At 33.6% G+C, this 18,405-nt stretch overlaps 3 protein-coding genes across 7 annotated transcripts; all 3 read right to left on the bottom strand.

The window, feature by feature from the left end:
• Positions 1-470: 470 nt before the first annotated feature.
• On the bottom strand, positions 471-5,612 carry LOC105772931 (uncharacterized). Of its 2 annotated transcripts, none has more exons than XM_012594443.2 (6): positions 5,110-5,612; positions 4,905-5,032; positions 3,873-3,985; positions 2,663-2,848; positions 2,096-2,154; positions 471-707 (listed from the first exon to the last, which is right to left on the bottom strand). In XM_012594443.2, exons 1-5 carry the CDS (start codon positions 5,448-5,450, stop codon positions 2,125-2,127), a joined length of 798 nt encoding a protein of 265 aa, XP_012449897.1. In that variant the 5' UTR covers positions 5,451-5,612; the 3' UTR covers positions 471-707; positions 2,096-2,124. The 2 variants fall into 2 exon arrangements, with proteins under 2 accessions (XP_012449897.1, XP_012449898.1); XM_012594444.2 differs by lacking the exon at positions 471-707 and adding an exon at positions 722-1,269.
• A 983-nt stretch (positions 5,613-6,595) lies between these two features.
• LOC105772930 (RNA-binding protein 1) lies at positions 6,596-8,809 on the bottom strand. Its single transcript, XM_012594439.2, has 3 exons — positions 8,662-8,809; positions 7,988-8,247; positions 6,596-7,834 (listed from the first exon to the last, which is right to left on the bottom strand). Exons 2-3 carry the CDS (start codon positions 8,207-8,209, stop codon positions 6,875-6,877), a joined length of 1,182 nt encoding a protein of 393 aa, XP_012449893.1. The 5' UTR covers positions 8,210-8,247; positions 8,662-8,809; the 3' UTR covers positions 6,596-6,874.
• A 1,066-nt stretch (positions 8,810-9,875) lies between these two features.
• On the bottom strand, positions 9,876-17,507 carry LOC105772932 (uncharacterized protein At2g29880-like). Of its 4 annotated transcripts, none has more exons than XM_052632579.1 (5): positions 17,083-17,507; positions 15,936-16,083; positions 12,161-12,684; positions 11,840-12,065; positions 11,134-11,750 (listed from the first exon to the last, which is right to left on the bottom strand). In XM_052632579.1, exons 3-5 carry the CDS (start codon positions 12,680-12,682, stop codon positions 11,338-11,340), a joined length of 1,161 nt encoding a protein of 386 aa, XP_052488539.1. In that variant the 5' UTR covers positions 12,683-12,684; positions 15,936-16,083; positions 17,083-17,507; the 3' UTR covers positions 11,134-11,337. The 4 variants fall into 4 exon arrangements, 3 of the variants coding, with proteins under 3 accessions (XP_052488540.1, XP_052488539.1, XP_052488538.1); XM_052632578.1 differs by having other exon boundaries at positions 15,936-16,046; XM_052632580.1 differs by lacking the exons at positions 11,134-11,750; positions 11,840-12,065; positions 12,161-12,684 and adding exons at positions 9,876-10,567; positions 10,642-11,013 and having other exon boundaries at positions 15,936-16,046; positions 17,083-17,504.
• Between the last annotated feature and the right edge of the window lie 898 nt (positions 17,508-18,405).

The following is an 18,405-nucleotide window of genomic DNA, read 5'->3' as shown; positions in this document are numbered from 1 at the left end:
AAAAGTATTATATAAGTTTCTACATTAAGAGTTATATTTCATTTTACCCTAATTTACTAAATAAATAAATTAGTCCATGTACGTTAATTTTAAAAGTAAATTGATCATTTATGCTAAAAATTTCACTATGTCTATTATTAAAACCGATGGAATAATCGGATAATTATACATGACATTTCATGTATTCCTTATTCTAATGTACATAAATCAATTTTAAGAAAAATGGATAAAATTCTTAACAGAAAAATCATTTTGTTCATTGATCCAATATGCACAGTTATCCATATTTTTAGTAAAAAAGATAAAATATAATTTAAGCTTCAATGCTACTTTTACATGCTCATCATGAGTTAGTGATTTTGATACCCTTTTATTTCTATGTAATTAGCAAGCAAACTTAAGCTGAATTGAAAACAATCGGACAAAAGAGAAACACTCAATAAAAGGAAATTCAAGAGAACAGTTCCGAGTAGAAATAAGAAAACTTGCATTGAAGATGAAAGTGCATTTCTTGTATTAAAAAAGGGGTTAATACAACTTAATACAGTGTACTTCAGCGGATGGCAATGGAGATAGTGGAGAGTCAAAAGTCGTAACACCGAACGATGATGTGATAAGCTGATGGGTTAACCAAATAGAACATCAAGAAATGAATTATGGTCAAAGAAAAATACCCAAAAAGGGTCTGGGGCCTGGCCATTAGTTGCCTAGAGAGAAAAAACGAAAGAAAATCAATGAAAAAACCCACTGGTTTTGGTCATGTATAACATATTCTAATATTGATGGGACTCCTCATGAAGCAAAGTATCCAAATAAGACGGTCTTTTCAATGTGACGGCTTATCTTTTAAAGATGTTATAGACTCTACTCACTGGCTCCACTATTGTATTTACCACCATAGACGATGAAATGATCCCTATCCAACCCCATATTGCCTATATGCTATTTGCTACCTGAAAAAGGCCTCGTCAAATCCATCAAAGTTGCTAATGCCTATGTGCTGAAGAATCTCCGTTTGAAACACATGGTGGGTACGTATCTTTTTTCCTCATGCAGACAAAGCCTCTTCTTTTACTCTTAATTTACAGGATCCAACTGGATCAAGTAACACATGATGTTTTGGTTTGTTTATAATTCCCCTCATTAGTGGTTTCATTACACAACAAAAACTTTTAACTGGCATTTGTTAGAGATGTCAATGAATGTCCCACCAAGACATGTAGTTATAAATCCATATGAATGTCTCAATGATCTGAATCAGCATGGAACCTACAACATTAAACAAAAAGATAAAGCCATCTAACAATATCCTCAAAGGCTTCATATTTTCAACCATCATGGCATTAAGAAACAAGACACAGTGTGTAGTATAGTTAAATCCCTACCAGTAACTCAAAACTATCGAATACCACAAACATTCAACTTAAAAAGTCCCACTCTATATGTATCCAGCAATGCAGGCACTAGACTTGCGGCTATAAGCAGATTTTCAATGCAATTCCTATACTATCATGCACATATAAAGCATGCAATCAGGGAAACATTCCTCAGCATTTCACAGTAATAACAATCTTCTATTGGAGAAATAAAATGAAAAAAAGGTGGAAAACATCAATATGACTTTCGGTGGTAGACATATCTGCATTGTACAACTAAAACAACAAAGAATGACCTAAAGTTTGTTTTGTTTTGTTTTTACTTTTTGCACAACTAAAAGGAGGCTACTTGCTTGTATTCACATGGTTCTCTCTCACTCAACAAACAACAATAATAGCATCTACCATTCTCTTGTGATAAAGAATAGTAGCATCACCATCCAACTTGGTTATTTCTTATTGCTTGTCAACTGCGGGGATGGAAAGATAATCATATTGCTACATTCATTTAAAAGAAAAGCCGATTTACAAATGATAATGCAAGTGCAAGGTAGCAGTTCTGGGAGTTAGTACACTCTCCATTAATAGAACTACACTTTTAATGACGATTACCACAGATATTCACAGGACTGTATCATCGTGCTACAATGTTGAAGCTTGGAACTACATCAGATTAGTACAAAATGTATACATGAAGATTGTAAAAATTGATGACTTACGGGATCAACCTCATGGTGGTTGTCGGGGATTACCATCTTCGTACCAATGATGTGAGCAACTGCAAAATTAAAATAGTAATCACATCTCAGTTTAGAGTGTGTTTTTCATGTATGACCAGAAGAGTACTACCAACTCAAAGGTACATATGATAAATTCAATTCGTAAAAGTTCTGCACTTAAGACCATACTAAAGGAGTATATCCTTGAAATTTAGATAACAGGAGTTGAAAACATTTTGTCTTTCAGTTCATAATCAAAGAAGACTAATGACAAAAAAGGTCTCATTTCAGTTTGGATTTGATTTTTAGGTTTTTCCTTTTCAAAACAAAATATATATCGCCTTGGTTCAGTATTTTCCTGAAACCCAAAACGAACAAAGAAAAAAGATGGAAAGCTCTAGAATGACATATGTCCCATCATATAGAAGATCATTGCTAATTTTAAGGTTATTTATCAGTTTCTGAACCAAAGTAGATAACCAAATGTGTTACAAAGATCTTGCAAGCATAAGATCAAAGCTTAAAATTGTTTCATGAACATGGGGAATAACGAAAAAGTTCACATACCTCAAATAGTTCAAATGGGCTGCCGCGTCGATATACATCATTCTTCTTTTTTGTATCATCAGGGAAAATGCTTACTATTAGTGCTCTCCATCCAATAAGCAAAACAGAAGTGCTTCCCATTGTTACCAAGACAAATGCATATGGCGGAACATGGCCTGATGTTGCAGCTCGTATAATCAATCCCAACTGTCAAAAGGGAAAATAGTAACAAAACATGATTTACATAAATAAGTTGTCACTTTCCAGCTACATTTACACAATGCAACTAGAAAAGAAAGACAAGAGGGGGGGGGGGAGAATTCAACTTAAAAGTAACTAGTAAACCGTAATCCGTCAATATGTTGACCGTGTCTATAGTTAACTTTGAAAGGAGACAATAAAGAAAAGCTCCATTAGGCATACTTTGATGAAGTATGATCAACAATCCCAGCTAAGAATTAAGATAAATATATATATGTGGTTCGCTAGACAAGCAAGTCATAAACAATATGATAGAAAATATAAATTCTAAGGCAATAAAGAAACGCTTCGAAAGGAGTCAATAAAGAAAAAGCTTCAAAAGGTATACTTTGATGACAGAGTATGACTAAAAATCCTGGCTATGATAAAAAATTATCTGAGGTACACTAGATCAGCAAGTCAAACAAAATGATAGAACATATAAATTCTAAGGCAATAAAGAAAAGCTTCAAACGGAGGCAATAAAGAAAAAGCTTCAAAAAGTATACTTTAATGAAGGAGTATGATTAACAATCCAGGCTATGATAAAAAATTATATGAGGTTCACTAGACCAGAAAGTCATAAATAACATGACAAACATAAAAATTCTAAAGCAATAAAAAAAAGCTTTGAAAGGAGACGATAAAGAAGAAGCTTCACTGGGTATACTTTGATGAAGAATTATGATTTACAATCATGGCTAACATAAAATATTATATGAGGATCACTAGAGCAGCAAGCCAAAGAACAACATGATGAAACATATTCTAAGGCTTTCTAAGAAGTATTAAAAGTACAACATTGACCCTTTAACTGAAAGAATAATTGTAAAGTTCATGTAGCCACACCTCTCATCATAGTAGAGATCTCAAGTTCAAATCACCCTCTCCCAATGTTAAACAGAAAAATGAACCCAAATTTATGCTAATTGTTATGAACTTATGGTGATATGAATGGTTGAAATTTGGAAAACAAGACATGGAAACTTACAGGAATTCCCAAACCCCAAGATTTGGCTGCAGCAATAAGGGCTTGGGATAGACCATTGGCTCCTCGTCCATCCTCACTATAGCCCCCAAGGAAGTATGCACTCAAAAACCATCCTATCAATCCACAATTCCACTTTTACATAAGTTATATAATGAAAATCTTATTATTATTTTTCTTTGAGGTGAATTGCACTAAACATTCTCAAAATAGATCCAAACTCTAAATTGGATCTTAAACTTCAAAATATTCTAATTGAGGCCTCAATGTATCAGTACCATATCAATCACGTCCTTCTATCAGTCTCGCTATTAGCTTGAGTGTAAATCAGTAAGTGTCAACTCAAGTCTGAAGCATAATTAGATATCAAATTATAAATGTGTACCTACAACATGTATAACTTGTATTTGATGTGTTAAAAAAATAAGCTTCTTAAATTTGTTTCAATATTGTTTGTCTTCTTAATACGTACTTATTTACAATTAGAACTTACATGTTTTATATATGTCACATGTCAAGTATGAACCGACAATTAAAACCTAAATGGTAGTTAGTCTTTGATTGATACAATATGAGTAAAAGTATCATGGAGGCCCTTGTACTAGGAGACAGATTGCATTTTACCCCCTCAATTCAAAAAATGAGCAAATTAGTCTTTGTACATTAGATCAAAGAGCAAATCGATCCTTCTGGTAAAAATTATATCAATTTCTAATATTAAAAATAGGTCCTTGTATGTCAAAATGAGATGCCATACTGTCAGGTTATTCAATATGGTAAAAATAAATTAAAATTTTAACGATAGAAATAAATATTTTACAGAAAGGACCAATTTAGCAATTTGGACCATAGTACAAGGGCCTCCATACCTACAATATAAGTTTTTATACAATGTCTAGGACCACTCATGACACCCTTGATCAAGCTTGAACCCATTTCCTCTTACAAGTGCAAGATTGCCAAAGACAACCGAGCTAACACTCAATTGGCCCAATATGATTAAATTACAGTGAAATGTAAAAGTTAAAAGAATACCAGCCAAGAAAGGGTCAGCTGTACGTATTGTATCCATTGCAAAAATGGGGAGACCATGGTTATATCTTCCAATTGCAGAAAACAAAAGCAAAGCCAACACATCCCCACCAGCAAGCAAAGCCACTCGACTGTCACATAACAATCCAAACAATTAAAAGAATAAAAAAATTAAAAATAAAAGGAAAAAGAAAAAGCTTTTAGCTACCCCCATTTGGAAAGACGAGAAGAAGAAGAACTGGGTTTTTCGAACTGGATAACACCTTCCAAAGGGACATCATCTTGACCAACGAAAACGGTGTCGTCGCCATTGTTGAAAGGAGAAGGCGAAGGAGGAGGAGGAGGGGAAGATTGTTTAGGGGCAGAGTCTAGGCCTCCTTCAGCCTTGGCGAGAGTGATTTGAAGGGGTTTTCGTGAATTTCTTGAAGGGATGAATTTGGGTCTTTTATGGATTGAGGAATTGGAAATTGAAGGTTGAATTGGGACAGTGAATTTGAGTGAACATTTTTTAGCCGACAATGCTCCGCTTGGACAGCTTATCAGAAACATGTTTGAGCTTCTTTCGGTTTTGTGTTGGGTTCTTTTTTGGATTCCCAAAAAGGGAATTTATTTGTTATTACAAAAAAAAAATCAAGGGAAAATGCTGGCGTTGATATTTTCTCACCACTTTCTGGAGAGCTGAAATTAAAGAAATAAATTTTCTGTTTTTTTCTCGGTTTTTTTTCTTTTTATCTCAACCGTCTGTTTGATTGGTTCAAACCCACCAAAGGAAATCTATATCAAATCCCTCCAAGCCAGAAGCTTGATTTAGCATTTGGAAAAGGTCTTTTTTTTTTTAACAAGTGGCAGCATTACTTTCCAGAGCTAGAAATCCAAATTCAACCAATGGGATAATAATGATAAGGTAATAATGGGAATGGATTGATTTTGATTTGAATCAATTTTTATTAGGAGTGTTATACCAATGGAATTGTAATTATAGTTTCTTTAAGCCTACTATGACAGTATTTTGTTGGAAACTTCTTCACTGAAGACCTTTCATAAGGAACCTTTCGACTGAAGACTTTTCGTTGGGAACCCCTCGTGAAAATTCATGGGCTAACAGCCTTCGGCCTTCGTTAAGAACCCTTCGACTAATAACTTGTAAGACGAGCAGGCTCACTCATTATAACAAGGGAAAACAATATCAATACAAAATAACTTAAGACACAAATAAGATTACACAAGACATATCATGATACCAATCATATTCGTTTGGCATCTAACCTCCAACTTGCCAATGCGACCCGGCACTATGAAACAATAAGTGACTCACCATATAACCCAATAGCACAAGGGAGGGAGATGGACACTAGAACACAGACTTCTCCACCTTTCTCCTTTCTCTTTCCTTTTTATCTTCTCTTTCATCAACTCCTACCTTTTGTTGACACTTGGTCTCATTAAGGAACAGTTCAAGTTCCAATTGTTTTTTTTTTTTGGCTAAATCGGATTCCAGTTGTTTTATTTTGGATTTTGATAATTTTAGGTTCCAATTTTAAGTTCCCACTTGAGTTAGATTTGGGTTATTTCATTTACCTAAGTAATTTTGGACTAAAAACATTTTGATTTTGAGTAATTTCAAGTCATTTTAATTCGGATCACCTAACAATAAGGCCCAAGAAGGGTTGAAACAGCCAACCAATAAAAACCAGTTGAATAAAAAAGACATAGCTTCATTATTAACATTGCCTGACAGAGTAGTGAAACTGCACAAAGAGAGATTAGAATTACATGATACCCTGATTTCTGTACGGACAAATCATCATAATCTAAACACAATATATATATGAGCACTGCCGGGCATGGTTATGGCACAATATTACGTCTAAAAGTGGAAATGGACCAAATCATGGTCAAACTTTTCCTAAGCCTGTTTAGTTAAAAAAATTCACTAACCCTTCAAAGTTCGAACCCCCAAATGTGCCGAGTGATCATCTTGAAGCATCAACAGATAAAGGCTCAAGCTCTCCATCATGATGTTTCTGATCCTGTTTGCTAGAAGCACCGGCGTTGCATTCCTTTAAACCCTCACCATCAAAGTTTGCTCCTTCGGTCTGAGGTGGCCTGGCATTTGTAGGTGGCTCTCGAGAGTCATCATTAACTTGATTTGATTTTCCATCAACTGCGTTCCCAGTAATCCCATTGAACCCACCAGTCACTGTACCCACTAGACCAACCCCATCGTTCATGCAAGGGGGATAGGCAGATACAGTTCCATAAGGTGGCGGGCAAAGTCTTGGTCCAAGCATTACAGGGGCATAAAAGGAGCTCCTCGGAGTAACGGGAGGGACACCATAACCGATCCTACCATATCCAATGGTTGGGTACCCATTGCCATAAACACCACTTCCGTAAACATATCCATCAATGGTATTATACCCAATAAGAGGAGCATAACCAGGGAACATACCATATCCAGGACTACCGGGAACATAATCAAAAGGTTGAAAACCATTATAAGGTGATACCGGTACAACACCAGCCTTCATGTTATAACCATTGTTACCACCATTATTCCCTTCTTTCGGCACTGCACGTTTGACTTCCACAAGCCTATTACTCAACTCATGAAAGCTCTTCTGCATAACATTGTCCACAGCCTCTTCCAATTCGAAAGTAACAAACCCGAATCCTCTAGGCCGGTTAGTCAAGCTGTCATGCATCACAACTACGTCGGTTATTCTACCGAATCTTTCAAAGTAATTCTTAAACTCTTCCTCGGTTAGACTAGCGGATAAACCCCCTACGAAGATCTTTTTAGTCCTAAAGTGATTATTGCTATCAACAGGTTCACTACCACCATTCCTACTCGGCTGTTCATTCAAATTGTGGTGCTGATGTCGCTGAATTTGGTTTTGTTCGCTTCGGGGTATCGCCTTTTTCACTTCTACCTAAAAAATCCAAGCAATAACCATAATCAAACAACCCAAAAAAAAACCTAGATGCCTTGCTATTCTATCTCTAAACAAATTAAAAACTTTACTCTAAATCAATTAACAAATTACATAGATATAAATTAACTGAAAGACAAGCTTTGAACTGACCGTTCTACCAAGAATTACATGGCTAGCTTGAAGAGCTTTATCAGCTGAAGAAGGTTCAGAGAACAACACAAAGCCGAAACCACGAGGGCTTTTGGTGTTCTTGTCTTTAGCTACGACAGAGCTAACGACGTTGCCGTATTTGCTGAAATGATCCGTGAGAATAGCTTCACTTGTCTCCCGAGATATCCCTCCCACAAACAGTTTGGCTTGATCAGATTCCATACTCTTTTGCTCCAATCTTAACCCTAAAACCCCAGCTACTGAAACCAGAAAAGTAAAAATAAAAAATCCCCCAATTGGAACAAAAACACACGAATTACATTAATTTGCACAAGAAAAAAGAAATTGCGGTAAAACAATAGACACCCTAACCCTAAAAACACGAATTACATCAATTTGCAAAACAAGGAGTAAGAACAGCTCTAAAACCCTAGAAATATTATACCACTGGAATTGAAAACAAAGAAGCTTAGAAACCCTAAACCTAACAGAAAGTAAAAAAAATTCCCAAATCGACAGTCACCTGTAACCCTAATTCAACCCTAGAAATATTATACCACTGGAATTGAAAATAAAGAGACTTAGAAACCTTAAACCCAGCAGAAATTAAAAAAAATCCCCCAAATCCAGAGTCACATGTAACCCTAATTTAACAGAATACTAAAAACTCTGACCTAATATTTTTAGGGTTTATAGCAATAAACCCTAAAAAAATTTGTGCAAGAGACAACGAACAGCGAAAAAACAAAATGTTTAACTTTTTTAACCTGAACAAATGGAAAAAAAAAAAAAAAACAGTAAGGTTTGTAACGCGTGACGAAAGTCGAAACAGGTGAAAAATCTAACCTTTGTTTGAAAAGAAAAAGAAAATGGGTTGAAAAATTTGGGAACTCGAAAACCTAATTTAATGGGCTTTAAGTTAACACAATCCAATTTGAAGTTGGACTAGTTTTTAAGGGTTTTACGAAGGGGTGCATGCTTCTATTGATTTCAATTTAGGGTTACTTTAATAATAAGTCCTTAAATTATTCTTTTTGTTTAAGTTTGGTACTTAGAGCACGTTTGGTTCGCTGTAATGGAATAGAGGTGTAATAGCAAATCAATTGTTTGGTTGAATGTAATGGAATAGAGGCGTAATAGTATTCTTGTGTTTGGTTGAATGGAATAGAGGTGTAATAGCATAATGGAAAAAACTAAAGTGACTAAAATACCCTTAGCATAAATTTGTTTTGGTAAATGATTATTTTAATTGTTATTTAAATTTTAATAAGATTATTAATATCAATAATAAATAATTTAATCATATTTAAACATAATTATTATTAAATATATTATAATTAAAATATATAATTATAATAAAATTCTTAATAATCAATATTCTTATATGAATTTCTTGAAATCATAATATATGATACTATAAAATATAAATTAACATAATTATTATTAAATATATTATAATTAAAATATATAATTTAATAAAATTCATAATAATTAATATTCTTATATGAATTTACTCAAATCATAATATATGATACTATAAAAGATAATTTGAAATAATTAATATTAAATATATTTTAATTAAAATATATGGTTTAATAAAATTTAAAATAATTATAACTAATAAATTATCTTATATGAATTTGTATAATTTAAAATAATTATTATTACATATAATTTAATAATAATATAATAAAATTCTTGATAATAAATTTTCTTATATGAATTTATACAATTTAAAATAATTAATATTAAATATAATTTAATAATGATATATAATTTCATAAAATTCTTAATAATAAAATGTTTTTATATGAATTTACTAAAATCAGCATTTATTTCTTGAGAATTATATTCTGCATAAACATAATTAACTTATATTAAGAAAAGGTTAGATGAAAATGAAATTCTACATCATAATCCATATGTTATATAGTTTTACAACATCAAAAAGTTTGAACATTGATTTTTAATGGTGAGAAAGAAATCTTCTGACCCATTCCAATCGAGAACAGAAGGTAAACTAAAGAAAACGATCATTTAAGTTGGATGATCTGGAATTTTACTCAAAGCTTCATACCGCTGATCGTCGGTTAAAACTTTAATTTCCCATAAGGTTGAATATAAATTTGAAGCTTTCTCTTACATCTTTTGATATTCTTCTAACTTCTGCTGAACTACCACCTCGGAGGCAATACTCCTATTGATTTGATCGCCAACGGCCTTGATGTTTTCGGCCAATAAAGTGGCAGCCTCATCAAATGAAGAATACATATTATCACGAGCATCAGATTTCTTCTTTCTCTTGTTCGAAGATGAGAAACCCCCTTGGTCTCTATCTCCTCGCCGCTCCGGACCAGAAACATCCATATCGTCCAAAGAGACGTCAGCTTCGCAGTCATAGAATGTGTTTCTCTCTTCATTTATATCTGTAGTAGGTATATCCTCAGCATTTATTTCTTAAAGAACATCAGCAGCTATTTGAGCATCTTTCCCAGTCGCTCGATCTCTTGCGTATGTGGCAGTCAGCTGGTCGTAGTAAGGGAAAGTACGGTGTCTGAATTGAGCGGCTTCTTTGTGACTCTAAAAAAAATGAGGAAATCATATTAGTTATAAGTTTGGTAAAAAAACAAATAAAGACTTGAAATACATTTTACCTTTACATAGGAGTCCCAAACTACATCTTCAGCAACAACGAGCTGCCTATGCTCGTCCCAACCAAAACCGTTATTGTTTTGGCCATTAAGCATGTCATAGACGATTGACCATTCCCTTTTTAGTAACCTAATCCGAGATTCAATATTTGGTTTCGCCTTCAACATTACATTTGGTAAAGCCTTTTCTAGCATTTTTTCCAACTCGTTCAAATAACCGGCTTTGAACCTGGTATCAGCATTAAATGTTCCTACATTGTGCAAGTCCACTATGCAAGAAACTAAGGCTGCATCTTCTTCTGGAACCCATTTTCTTTTGGTTCCTCGAGAAGCTTGAGAAGAAGCATGTGATTGTGGAACACCTGACATAATTATCTTAAGAAAAAAAAACAAATTAACATTATTTACTATTTTTAATATCATGAATCAAAAGGTGAACAGTTTATAAAATTATATCGTTAGTTCAATATCATGAATCAAAAGCTCAATACTAAATTTAAAATTATAACACATGCTGAATGAAAAGATAATTAAATTATAATTCAACAAAGTTTAGTACAATACAGAATTTTAATCAAACACCACCAAAGTTTCATAAACTAGATACATAAAATAACATCAACAAATTAAGTCAAACTCAATTTGTCCCTAAACCTAACTAATTTCTAGATGCTTGCCATTCATCGAACATTTGGTTGGCTAGTTCCATCCTCCAAGTAGCCCAAGCATCCGATGGATGAATATTTGTGATATTCGGTTCATGTCATCCACCACATTACTAGGTAATCCTTCTCCCACCTCCGCTTCAATGGGATCAATACTCATATGGGTTCGAATAAAATTATGGAGCAAACAACATGCAATAATAATTCTATTGTGCACCCTTACAGGATAAAACGATTGACTCCTAAGTATTCCACATCTAAGTTTTAATAAGCCAAAGCATCTTTCAATAACATTACGTGCTGAGGCATGTTTCATATTAAAAAACTCTTGCGGAGAACTTGGCTGATAACCCTGACGCCACTCGTTCAAATGATATCGCTGTCCTCTAAATGGTGCAAGAAATCCATTACAATTTGTGTATCCAGCATCAACTAGATAATAACAACCTATAAAATAATTTTTTTTAAATGATTAATTCAGCACACAAAGTTTGATCTTAATGAATGATTCAAAGTCCTCTAACTATACACTTTACCATGAGGAACTTTTAGTCCATGTCTTCTACTAGTGGCATCTTGAAGCACCCGTCCATCGGCAACTGAACCTTCCCAACCAGGAAGAACATAAACAAATTGCATCTCAGGTGTACAAACACCTAGCATATTTGTTGCTATGTCACCTTTTCGCGTTCGATATCTAGGTTTATCAACTGTTGGAACCCTAATCTTGATGTGGGTTCCATCAAGAGCACTTAAGCAATTCTATATCACATGATATAAAACCTTAAGTTAGAATACTAATTTAAATCTAAATCAAGTTTTCGCGTACAAGCTATTTATAAAACTCAGTCCAATACCTTAAACCATTTCCACCTTGTGTTAGAAGAATCGGCTGTAATTGGCTTCGGCTTTTTAAATAACACATCTTGTAAGCGTATGACAGCATTTAAAACACTATGGAATGCTCTGCTAACAGTTTCTCCGAACCTTCTAAAGTGATGCTTGATAACTCGATTTTTGAGGTGATGAGAGATGATATGTAAAAACATTGCTACTAGCTCATCAACAAGCATGAACCTTGACGACTTCAATCCCCCTATTGATTCTAACATCTCACATAGTTTAAAAAAACCAGTTCTATTCATCCTAACTTGTTCAATACAGGTCCGGTCACTAGCATATACAAGCCTTTTCACATAATCCTGTTTTGCATAAAAATCTAAGGTATAGGACCTAATCCTTGGTCTATGTAGGCTAAGGCTGGCACCCATTCTAAATAAGAACCAAATCACAATTCTACAGATTTCCAACCATATTGTCACAGCAGTACCAATTCTTTTACGCCTCACATTTTGTGCAATTAAAGGCAGACAAGCCATTACTGCAACATTTTAAAATTAGAACACACTATCAAATAATTGAAGTTGCAATTACACATTATCAAATAAAAATAAACAGCACAAAATTAGAACACACGAAGCAAAAAAGTATCTATTAAATGATATCGTCCTAACTTTAATTTCATCTCTTTATCAATCACCCAAACAATAATGAAAGAAAAGATATTTAAATACATTTTAAATATATTAAAATTTAAAGGTATATGTATAATTGACCTAAAATTAATTTGGTTTACTAATGAAATTGAAGTTTTAAAACTTTTATAACATTTTAAATTTAAATTTCATTTTGTAAAAATATATATAACTTAGGAGTGATTTAAAACATATTATTTGTTATGGGTAATGGAACAGACAGAGATTGCAGCTGCCATAGGGCATTTCTAAAGAATCTTGAACTTGTTTTACTGTCCAAATATTTTTACATTAACCTATGCATATGGTCTCAAAACAGTACTATGAAACAGTGTTGAAGCTGTGTTTGGTCGTAAGGTGATGAGGGTTTCCACTGACCTATAGAGCTGGGAAGGCCAAGATTTTGCCATCAAAATGTTGGAATCTATTATTTAGATTTTAAAATATTTAAAATCTCAATATCAACAGGATACTTTTGTTAGTTTAGTTATATGGATTAAATTGTAAATACGTATGTATCTATTGTATGGACAACTTGGGTCCAATGTATTAAAAAAATTAAGACAATGCTTATTAAATTTTAGGAGGCTATTTATCATTTTTGTGACATATCATATCTAAATTGTTCATACAGTAGGTACATACGTTTTATAATTTAATTCATACATTTTAAATATGTTCCATATCGTATTTAAGTCGACATTTGATGTTCAATTAACTGATCAGACTAAAAGAATGTAAAATAACAAAAAAAATTGAAATAAGAGTAGTCGATGATAAAAATTTCAGCTTTAGGTACAATGTGTATTATAAGATGTCTTCTTATTCAATGATAACCCGATGTGATAAAAAACAACAAAAAAACTACAAATCTTTTCTTAAATTATAAATTAACTACGAAAATAGCTCAAACAATCCTAAGATTTACTCCTAGAATTATTAGCCAAAACAAATTGGGCCACATTATCAATTTCCCACCCACCTCATGGACTACAGCAACATCTTGGTCCATATTATGCCCCACCGCCAATTATTTTTAACCTTCCAAACATATCAAGCAGCTACTCAAGTACGTCAAATACCCAAACTGAAAAAAAAATTGTATTGTAGAAGGTAACAAAAGAACTAAGGGCCAGAGATTCAAATTGCGTTCCGCTACCGAAATAGCGGCCGTTATATAGCGGTAGCGGCGCCGTCCGAAATCGCAATTGCTGAAAATAGCGGTGTGAAGCGGATTCACTCCGATAGCGGTGGATCACGGCCGCAATTTAACGGGTAACGGCCAATTGCGGCAATAACGGGCCGCTATTCGCCTTATTTTCCGTTAACAGCAAACTAAAAAAAAAAATCATCTCCTCTACAAAAATCAACAGAAACACTGAAACAACAGCAAGAAGCAATCAAAGTCCAAAGATTCAAAACTCAACAGCAATAGAAAATATAAAATCCTATTTCTCATACCCATGGATCGTGAATACTGAATACCTCAACAAAACAAGCAGCAAAAGCAGTACAAAGAAAAGTTTCAGCGAAAGAAAAACTCAGGATCTGCCATTAGGAACCGAAGATGAGAAATGGGTAGCAGTAGCACTTAGCAGTAGCAGAGATCTGGGCGAACAAAAAAAGGGGAAAAAAAAGTTGGTTGAGTAACAGTGAAAGAGGAAAAGAAAATGAAAAGCCGTCGGGGTTGAGTGGGTTTGCCATCGGGGCGTGCCGGCGTGGATTAGGAGGCGGCAGTGGCGGAAAATTTGTGTGAAAACTGAAAACAGCAAAGGCTGGCCGCTGCCCGCTAGTGAAAAAAGGTTGAATTTGGTGAAAACACTATTCCTATTTTGTTTGTCTAGGGCCCTAGCAATTTGAGAAGTTGGGGATTTCTAATAACAAGGAAAGGTTTGAAACAGAATAGAGGTAACCGTTTCATTTCCTTTATATGTTATTAGATTTATAATTTTAGTTTATATGTTATTTTTAATTAATATTGTAATTATGATTTATAATGATAATTATTTATTATTTATCATTATTTTAAATTTTCATAATTTTCATTACTTAGGGTTTGTTTAGGGTTACACACAAAATTATATTAATAAAAGTTCATAAGCGTTAGAAAATAATCTAAAAATTATTATTTTTATAATTATAATTATAATTACTATGTTTTACAATAAGTTGTGCGACTTTTAAAAAAATTCACGACCGCGATACACGCAGTAACCGCAATAGCGTCCGTTATGTCCGCGACCACGATAAACGCGACGCGACCGAAAACGTGACCGCGACCGCAATTTAAATCCCTGCTAAGGGCGAAGGCAAAGGCGTATACAAGTCCCTTACTCTCCCATAAAATGGAAAATTTCAGCTTTAATCACTTTTATGTTTATAAAATTTTAAATAAATACATGATAAAATTATAATTTGACTCTTTTAGAAATGATAAACTTACGATTTAGTCTTTTTAAAAACTATAAAGATGTTTGTCAATACAATGGTAAACTTGCATTTTAACTCTCATAACAATATATAACTTAATCTCGGCCTATTAAAAAAAATTTGTGGATTCCCTTTTGCAAAAGAACGTAACCAATAACAAATAGATACATGAAAGCAAAATCAAGAGGTCAGGACAAGAGTAAAAGCTAATGATGGACTCATTTTGTAGCCTTTGTTAAGCAATTAGCCATCCTATCACATTCTCAATGCATATGTGTAATACCAATATCTCAATATCAATGCAACAAGTCTCCAATGGCATGAATGACATACGAATTCAGTTGTTGTATCATTAGAGTACCCTTAACATGATGCAATGCTTCCAAACAATTTATTTCTAACAACACATCACAACGGCTATGGATTTTCCGAAACAACAAAGTATAACAGAAAAATTATTATACTTGTCAAAAAACAAGATGAAACAACAAAGTATAACAGTCAAAATTTCAAACAAAATCTCACTGTCCAGCAGTACAATTTTCAGTGTTTCAAACCACATATCAAACATAATACAGTTGGTGAATCCGGTTGAAGACTACACACATGAACATGCCACAATCCAAGGCAAAGGCAGGCAAAGATATGAAAAGTTCAAGATTCATACCTCAAACCAAACGCTAAGACCGAGAGAAAAAATGAAGCAGTGGATCACAAGAATCAGCAGTGAATTAATCCTTCCAGACTGCAAGTCAAGCCGCTAACAGAGCATGCATGCCTGGATCACAAGAATCAGCAGTGAATTACAGCTGCAGCTATGTCATTGAAATCAGCAGAAAAGGTTTAGACTTGTTCACGGAATTTACAAAGTTAAATCAACAAGAAGCATGATTCAACAAACTGCTACAAACTTTCACAAGAAGACAGAATTTTTAAAACATGAATTTTTAACCATATTAGTGAACACTTGAAGCACGCAATTCCAAGCAAAAAGTGGAGGGGATGATATCAATTTCCTCTCTTTTTGGATTTCTATTTGTTAATGACAAATGCAACCTCAGATTTCAGCTACTCCAACATAAATAGAATAGGGTAACAATTTAATAGCTGAAGGAGCCGGACAAGAACTTCTTTCCGAAAGCTTGCAGTCCGTGGACCAGCAAGATGCTTCTGGTAACAAGCTTCTGCAAGATGTTGGGCTGTGGATATCTCACAAGATAAAGGTGTTACCTTCAATTGACTAACCTCTGGCTTTTGTTCGATACATGGCTACTGATTCGATATAACATCTTAGACTAAATTTCTAACTCCAATAACTAATTTAACGTTAAAAATCCATTGGCATGAACTAATCAAATTTGTGTTAAAAATAGATACAGATTCGTTTTCTACAAAGATATACAGAAGCAATGCATCAAAGCAAGCCAGCCATTACTGAATACAACTGCCTCCAAGACTCAACAGCCAAAAAATCTAAAATCTGAACTGTAACAAGAAAAACAATTACAAGACAAATGGCGAAAAAATGGTTTGAAAAGCAAGAACCCTTAGCAAAGAAAAAATGTTTGGTCTGCATTCGGTTGCTGTTGCTACTGCTTTTTCACAATTGGCTTAACAAAAACCTTCGTCTTTCTCTTTTTTTTTTTTTGTTTAAATTCAAATACCAGAACATGATTTAACCAAACCAACAAAAACAAAGAACCCCCAAAAAGACCGTAACTGTGCAAAAATAGGCCTAAATTCAAAGCTGAGTAGACTAATTTTGGACTTGAAAAGAGTCGCTCAATGCTAAAGTTAAAGAAACAGAGCCATACCTCAGAGGAGGGAGACGCCGCAACCTGTTCGAATGGAGTATTGAAAGAGGAGAAGGGTTTAGGGCTGGGTTTTTGAAGAAAGGGCAATTTTCACTGGCAACTGCTGTTGAGATTACTCACAGGCGATCTGAGACGGTGGAGATTTGGTTCGAAGAAAATTGCTGTTGATGTTGGGAGGGAGAGGGTGGGGTGGAGCAGCAGATTTTGGCTGGGGAGGGTAAAACAGAGACGATTAGCTAATCCTTACTTTTGGAACGGAATGGCTAATCGTTGTTGAAGCAGAGAAAATGAGGAATACATCCGTGTTGTAATAGGCCTGTAATAGGCAATACATCAAACCAAACACGGGATTAAGTGGAAATTAGTGAGGCCCACAGAATAGGGGTGTAATGGCTAATCCATTACACCAAACCAAACATGTTGTTAGTCTTTTTTTTTTCTTGTCGAATCAGGTACTTAAACTGTAATTTTGTAACCATTATGGGCGTTGACTTCATCTTTGTTAAAACAAAACACTTCCGCCAATGATGAATTGGCATGTAATTAAAATTTTATTTTCCTTTACTTTGGTTAAAATTTGACAAAGAAAACTGTAATATTAAATGAAATTTATTATATGATTAAATATAAATATGTATGTTTAATAATATTAAAAATTATAAGTATGTATGTTTAACAATATTAACAAAGGTATTCATTGAGTCTTAGCTCAATTGACATGGATATTGTTACCAATACAGGAGAACATGAGTTTGAGTGTACTGAAGCGCATTATCCTCCTATTTATGGGTTGGAGAGAAACTATGAGTAATTTTAGACATTATTTAAAAAATAAATATGATCAGAATATTCGCGTAAGGCTTAATTTTAGGCATTATTATTGTAATGTTGGCACATTATAGGATCATATATCGGTAATTATTGCTTCACAATATTGAGAGATTTCGGTGGCAAGTATAAATTATATTAATATTGTAACACTCTGAAAATGTCGAGGTTATAAATTCCTCGGTAGTCTTCATTTACATACAATAAACTAGTTTTCTTACTCATCGCATTGAAATGTATAAAATCATTTTATATTTTTTTAAAATAAATAAATTATATTGTTTTGATAATTGGGGAGAGGAATCGGTTATTTGAGATTAAACTCAATCTCTCATGCTTACAACATAATGTTCTTATACAAAATCAATTAATTATATTAAAATAAATTTAAACATATTCTTTCATGTAAATTATTTTATCTTTAAAAGTTTTTAATTTTAAATAATAACTGTACATACTGTAAAAACATTGTAGTCCAATACTATGTATTATAAA

Source organism: Gossypium raimondii, chromosome 6 (genome assembly GCF_025698545.1).
Source record: "Gossypium raimondii isolate GPD5lz chromosome 6, ASM2569854v1, whole genome shotgun sequence".
Lineage (NCBI taxonomy): Eukaryota > Viridiplantae > Streptophyta > Magnoliopsida > Malvales > Malvaceae > Gossypium > Gossypium raimondii.
The sequence above is the reverse complement of the archived record's forward strand: the minus strand, read 5'-3'. Positions and strand labels throughout refer to the sequence as shown.